The following is a 6,363-nucleotide window of genomic DNA, read 5'->3' as shown; positions in this document are numbered from 1 at the left end:
AAGGCGTGTAAAAGTTCCAATCTGTCTAGTCCCTTGGCCTTACATGCTGACACCAAACACACCCCTTTGTGTCAGTTAGAGACCACCACACTTCAATATCTGACACCTAAAGTAATGATGTAGTATGTAAAGAGAAATGTTCTCAGAGATGTTTAGGGTGATTGGATGTACAAGACACAGGTCCACAGGTGAGCAGGGTTTGATTCCAGTGTGAGACATTGTGCGCTGTGATAATTATTGTACATTAGCATATTTATAGTGAGGAAGTGTGTGTGTGAAGTTTTATTATGTCATTTGTCTTTTAACTGAACCTTCTGCTGAGGTTTTATTTTGTCTAAACTGACCACACGTGTGTATGTAACGTTTTTTTCCTGGGGTATCCAACAGGGCAGTGTTATTACGGATCTCTGTGGCATGAGAATGTGTTGAACAGCCTTAAGATGATCACTGGTTAGAAATGTGAGGAAGGACAAAGGTCGGCAGGGCCACTCAATAGAACTGTTTGTGTGAAAAGCCGATGCTGTATTCAGAGCATTTTAACATACTTAAATGTCTATGGAAAAACCAAGTGTGAAACTGTTTCTAAATATTTCTAACAACACCACTATTATTGTGAAAGAGTTTGAATTAAGCTCCCTCCAGTGTAACTGACTGAACTCTACATACACAGCCAGAAATTTTGGGCTTGGCAGGATCTTTCCAATATTTCTAAACTAAAAGTGACAACAATTCACCTCAGCTCCAGGAAAATGGTAAATGAATAGTTGTCCACTGTAGGGACATTTCAATATGGGGTCAATAAGAAGTGGGAATCAAACCACTGACTATACTATTAATGGAGGACTGCTCTCCCAGCTCATCCACATGGGCCAAACACTTAAAAATGACAAACCAGACAATGTTAAATAGAATAATTTGAGCTTTAATACCAAGAGGTTTAATGTACATTGTAATATGAATTCATAGAAAACGCAATTTATTCATGTACAAATTACAAACACATCAGTTGTTTTCTGCACTCTTTTGTTTAAATGTACACAAGTTTCTTACCTCCCATCACTGTCCCATAGCAGCTTTGCCACCTGGCAAGACTTCGCAGTGAAACATAGATAAGAGTATGAACCATACAACAAAAAGAATTTCAGTCATCTCAACACACAAACACAGACAGGAAAGGTAACAGGACCAGATAACAGAAGTAATCTCTTTGTAGCTCTTTGTATGAAACATGACACTTGGCTTTGTGTTATTTCCCAAACAACAAGTAGTTAGATGGTGGCTTTTTACTCTTTTTGCAAAAAAGACAAAATCTTACAAAAAGCATATTCCTCCAGGACAAGACTTTAGTACATCAAAATGTGCATATTGCTGTACCACAGAAATATCATGATGTGTTGATGCTGTAGTTCAGCGAGTTTTAACCAGCTTATCGCTAAAGCAGAAGGAGGAACAGAGGGAGCCGGAAGCCGGCCTCTTCACAGAATTAAATATCCCTAATCACTTTGGCTGGGTACTAAATACAACTGGATCCCCCAGCACAAGTCCGTAGGGTTTGTCAGGATACTAAATGAACCAAAGTCCAATTAAAAACAAAACTAGGAAGGAAACAAACAAACAAGAAAAGACAAATCAAACATTTTATAAAATTCTGTCTTTCAACCCCACACATACTGAAGGCACCACGTAGTAGGTTAAGTTGAATGTTTATCTCAAGTAAAATGACAAAATGTTTTGTTTAGTGTGAATCTTGTACAGTGCAGAATATATGAGCTTTGATTAGGTAAGTGTGTGTGTGTGTGTGAGTGTGTGTGTGTGTGTGGGTGGGTTGCATTTCTATACTTTTAAGGACCAAATGTCCTCTCAGCCATCAGAAAGGAGGCAGAGCTCAGCTCAAGGACATGCTGCAAAACACACGGTTTTCATTTTTACTGGACTCATGCAACAAGTAGTTGAGCTTCAACTCTTCATTTTCCATTCACTGTATGTTATTAATAGCAAGTAAAGCTTTATAATGCACAATGCATTTAAATGTAACAGCTAAACCTGAATATAAATTATTGATGGGGGGCTGTCAGACCCCTTCAGTTCTCATGTTTGAAACCATCAGCACACTTGCTAGAGTGGGGAGCAGTGGAGTGCAGTTAGACAAGCAAGCGTATGATTGGAAGCTTTTTAATTTAGTAAACATTTTCAAGTGAGCAAAAAGCGGCTGTTAGTTCCTCAGGTAGCATAACAGCAATAAGTTTGTTGAAACTTTGGCTTATCCAGGCTAAACGAACCATGTGATGGATATAAAAATACATGATATAAATGTTAGGTTGCATTACTACTAAACATCTGCATGTAGCTGTAGACTCCAAAAGCTATTTGCTAACTATTAAACTTTGCCATTTTATGATTGTCAGTGTGAATGGTTCCTCTATGTAGGGCCCGTAGAAAACGAGCTGAATTATAAATCTGTCAATGACTTGTTCCCATGGACATAATAAGAGAGTGGAATCCGGTGCCAAAACTCAGCCTTGCTGTTATTTCTCTTGCCCCACGTGGCCACTTGGAGAACTTCAACTATGACCCGAAAAAGACCAAAAACAAAGAAGTCCTTCGTGGCAGCCTGAAGTGGAGCGGGCCACACTTTGGACGTGTGGGACGAACTAAACATTCCGGAATAGACCCCAAACATTAGGAAGAGGAAATCAGAAGAAAAAGAAAAGGCAGAGGGAGGTGTTGATTTGTGAGATAATGTGTTTTCTGGTGATATCATGTCATCAATAATGCTAATCAATTATTTAGATTATTGATTTTAAAGCCATATAATCAGCAATTTGTTTATTGACAAAACATAAAATGTTAAAAACACGTAGCCAGAGGCACAATTAGCATTGTTTGACATAAATGGACAGTTCCACAGGCCCATCAGTCAAACACCCATATTCTTCTGTGACTAAAGTTACCAGGAGTCAAACTGTGAGAATATAACATAATAATAATAATAATAATAATAATAATAATAATAATAATAATATAATGGGAATATGGGATAGGAAGTATAAATTGCCTTCAAAATAAAGTTACATTATCAACACTTGATAAACAGCACAATATTTTAGCAATAATTTACATTTAGACTAAGGAAATGATTGACAGTTACAATAAAGAACAGTTGCCGGAAAAATGTCGGCTTTTGTCTGAAGGGAATCTGCAGACTGGATATAGGAACACAGCTGTCATCAGTACAGCAGCTTGGTCCCTGACTGGCCTTGATGTATTCTCATTATGTATAATGTAAAAATAATGATCTACATAACAGATGAACATTGAGCCACTCTATCACCAACAAACTTATTAGATGACAAATCAGTGCCTGCCTCTGCCGTTTTCTCTTTCTGCACTTTCTCCTGTTTGTGGCCTCTGCAGAAACATCCGGGTGTGGGGGCTGTGCAGCCCTGCCTCTACATGTATGAAGTGTAGGCTCATCCTCCATTGACTGCCATTAAAAACGCTTGTTTAAAACATTGTGAATGTGAGGTCTGCATTGCAGAAGTTGCTCTGTGAGCTATTTTGGAGTATGCTAACCTGTTTACAAGGTAATTCCACAGTGCAACAATGAAAAAATATGCTTATGCTATTGCTGAATGAAACAACCCTGACGGGTTTAATAACTTAAGGACTCCACAAAGGTTCAGTACTTAGCTTTCCCAACTTATGAAACCTTTTACATGAGAGGCAAAGTGTCTTCCAGAGATTCAAGGAAGGGAGTTGCACCTTTGGGATAACCACTGATTGAATACTTGTGAATAAGTAAAAGAGTAAGTTATTTCATACACAGCAGATATTTTGACTTGTCATGACAGTAAAGCTACATATTGAAATAATAACATTAATATAACTTCTCCTAATTACAGTACACACAGATCAGCCACAATATTAAAAACAGAATCAGCACTCTGCAAGCTGAGAAGCACTGAGTGGCAAAAATGACATTTTTCGGTTACAGTGGTTCTTCAGTAGGGTAGCTGTATTTCAGTTGGTAGACTAGTCCACAAACACATGACACTGTAACAAGAAAGTCCGTGCCATTAATTTAGCTGTCAGTGGTTTTAATACTGTGGCCGATCAGTATATTTGCTGCATACTGTGTTAGAAAAGTAAGTTTCAAACAACAGTACACAGCTTTTGGTTTCTGTATAGAATTTAACATTTTGTAGTAAATACTTTCGTTGATCAATGTAAGAATACACCACACAGGACTTTTACTCCACCTTGCACAGGAAAGAAGTCTTCCTTTACTGCATTTCTCAGCTGCACTTTACCATTCCAATCTCAAGTGCATCTGACTGAACAGATCCACTTCTATTTTCAACTGGTCCAGGGACCACACACGCAGCAGCATGGCTTGTGTTTTCCTAGTGCTATATGTCCATAAACACAACCCTGAGTGCAGTGATACCTACACTCAATGCTGTGCCTGAATGCCTCCTATGTAGCCATAGATGATGTAAAGAAGCTGAATGAAGCTCATGCTTTGCTAATATATTTCTGTGTTTTGTTTTTCAGACCGACGTTTTAATGTGTCCTCTGTCAGTCGTAACCTGTTCAAGGTAAAGGGATACGGTGGTTACCTCAAAGCCAGGAGGTTCTGGGCATTTCTAGGTGGTGTTTGCATGTTCTCCTTGTGCCTTTAAGGGTACAAAAGGGTTTACTTAAAATATCCTGATTGGAAAACAATAATACAACAGGTGAGAAGCAAAAAGGGAAATGCAGAAAGTGGATAAAAGTAATGACCATAACGTGGGCTAAAAGCACTCGAAGGCAAGATTTTGAACAATTGCAGAAATGTAGACTTTTTGATTTTGGTGTGACCCCCTCAATCTAAAACGTCCCTCCAGGTTGACACAACCCCAGATTTGAACTTTAAACATGCCATTGATGATGTTGCAGGAACTGAATGTAGTCAGTGAATGTCCTCACAAGTATAGTAATACAAGCTTGCGTGATTTTTGTGTCTCTTGCCGCCCTATAGTGTCTGTCCATGCTCACTGTGTGTGTGTTGTTGTTTGGTGTGTTGTTGCCTCCACACAGTAGTTAGGTTTGTCTGAGACAGTGAAGCCTGGCAGACACACACACTGGTAGGAACCAACTGTATTGATGCACTTTGCATTTTTACACAGAGACATCCGGTTGTTAAGTTCTGAACACTCGTTCACATCTGTGGACAGAAGAGCAAAGAAACAACGTAAAGATATGGCAGATATTTGAAAGTTATGTTTTTTGTCCTTGTGTGTGAATGCTCCTTTACCAATGCAGGCCATACGGGACAGGTCCAAAGTGTATCCATCAAAGCAGTCACAGGTGTAGCCCTCCTGAACCCGGACACACCGACCATTCTCACAGCCATTCAGTATTCCGCATTCCTCTGCTCGCAAACCCTCAAATGCTTTGTAGGGATCTGAAATCAATATGTCACACACTTTAGAGTGAACAAAAGAGACTCAAAACAAAAGTTTGCTGGTGTAAAATAGCAGGAAGTAAGTTCCTTTCTTCTTTTATTTCATTAAAAGCTTTCATAGTTGAGCAATAACATGACTGTAATCATTCAGGCAGCTTGTTAAGTGTGACTGTCACAAGATGGCAGCAAAGAGTTGTTTAACACCATCTGTCTGTGGTCAGAGAATAATAAAAGTCGGTTAGCAAGGCTTGGTAGAGAGAACTGGTTCAAAAAACATGTTTACTGACTACTACCTCACCTGACATCTACTCCCTCACCATCAGAGATGATGGGCCTGCATATTTAGTATGATGCCCAATAAGAAACAGTCCACCAAAATGAGGATGAACAGATTTTTTAACCTCCTCCTGCACTTCAATGTACTGATCATTTTGGAGGCTGCAGATTGTTATGTTATTATTATGGTTAACTGGGAGATGATTCTAATATTTTGTCCACCTCATTTCTATACATGATTGTAGATTCAGTTTTGAACCATCCCTGAAGGAACAAATCTTTGCATTGAATAGACCTGGAATAAAACTTGGATATGAGCCCCACACCATCAGTTATTGGGGATAAATATACCACTGGAGCACTATTGTAGTGTTAGAGTATTATTTATGGCCAGTTACCCTAAGGATACACTTTATTAGTTTCTAATTAAAGAAAAAACCCTTCAGAAAAATGACTTTGTACGGACTGTCTGCAAAAAAATCCCTGACATTTTGTCAACTTGCACAATGCTCAGTTCGACAGAAATAATCCACATCTTGGTCACTTGACTTAAAAAATTGAACAGCGGCCATTTGAATTTGGAATTTGGTCACCAACACGTCTCACATCATCCTGTTCCTCTTTACCGTTGTAGACCTCTG

General features: G+C 38.9%; 1 protein-coding gene across 5 annotated transcripts in view; it reads right to left on the bottom strand.

The window, feature by feature from the left end:
- Positions 1-901: 901 nt before the first annotated feature.
- Positions 902-6,363, bottom strand: part of ltbp1 (latent transforming growth factor beta binding protein 1) — a 142,168-nt gene continuing 136,706 nt past the window's right edge. For all 5 annotated transcript variants that reach the window (XM_067475988.1, XM_067475967.1, XM_067475978.1 and 2 more), the window contains 2 exons: positions 5,297-5,446; positions 902-5,206 (listed from right to left, as the gene is read on the bottom strand). In XM_067475988.1, coding sequence (XP_067332089.1) covers positions 5,034-5,206; positions 5,297-5,446 — 323 coding nt within the window. In that variant the 3' untranslated portion in view covers positions 902-5,033. The remainder of the gene's footprint in view (positions 5,207-5,296; positions 5,447-6,363) is intronic.

Source organism: Channa argus, chromosome 1 (assembly GCF_033026475.1).
Source record: "Channa argus isolate prfri chromosome 1, Channa argus male v1.0, whole genome shotgun sequence".
Lineage (NCBI taxonomy): Eukaryota > Metazoa > Chordata > Actinopteri > Anabantiformes > Channidae > Channa > Channa argus.
The sequence above is the reverse complement of the archived record's forward strand: the minus strand, read 5'-3'. Positions and strand labels throughout refer to the sequence as shown.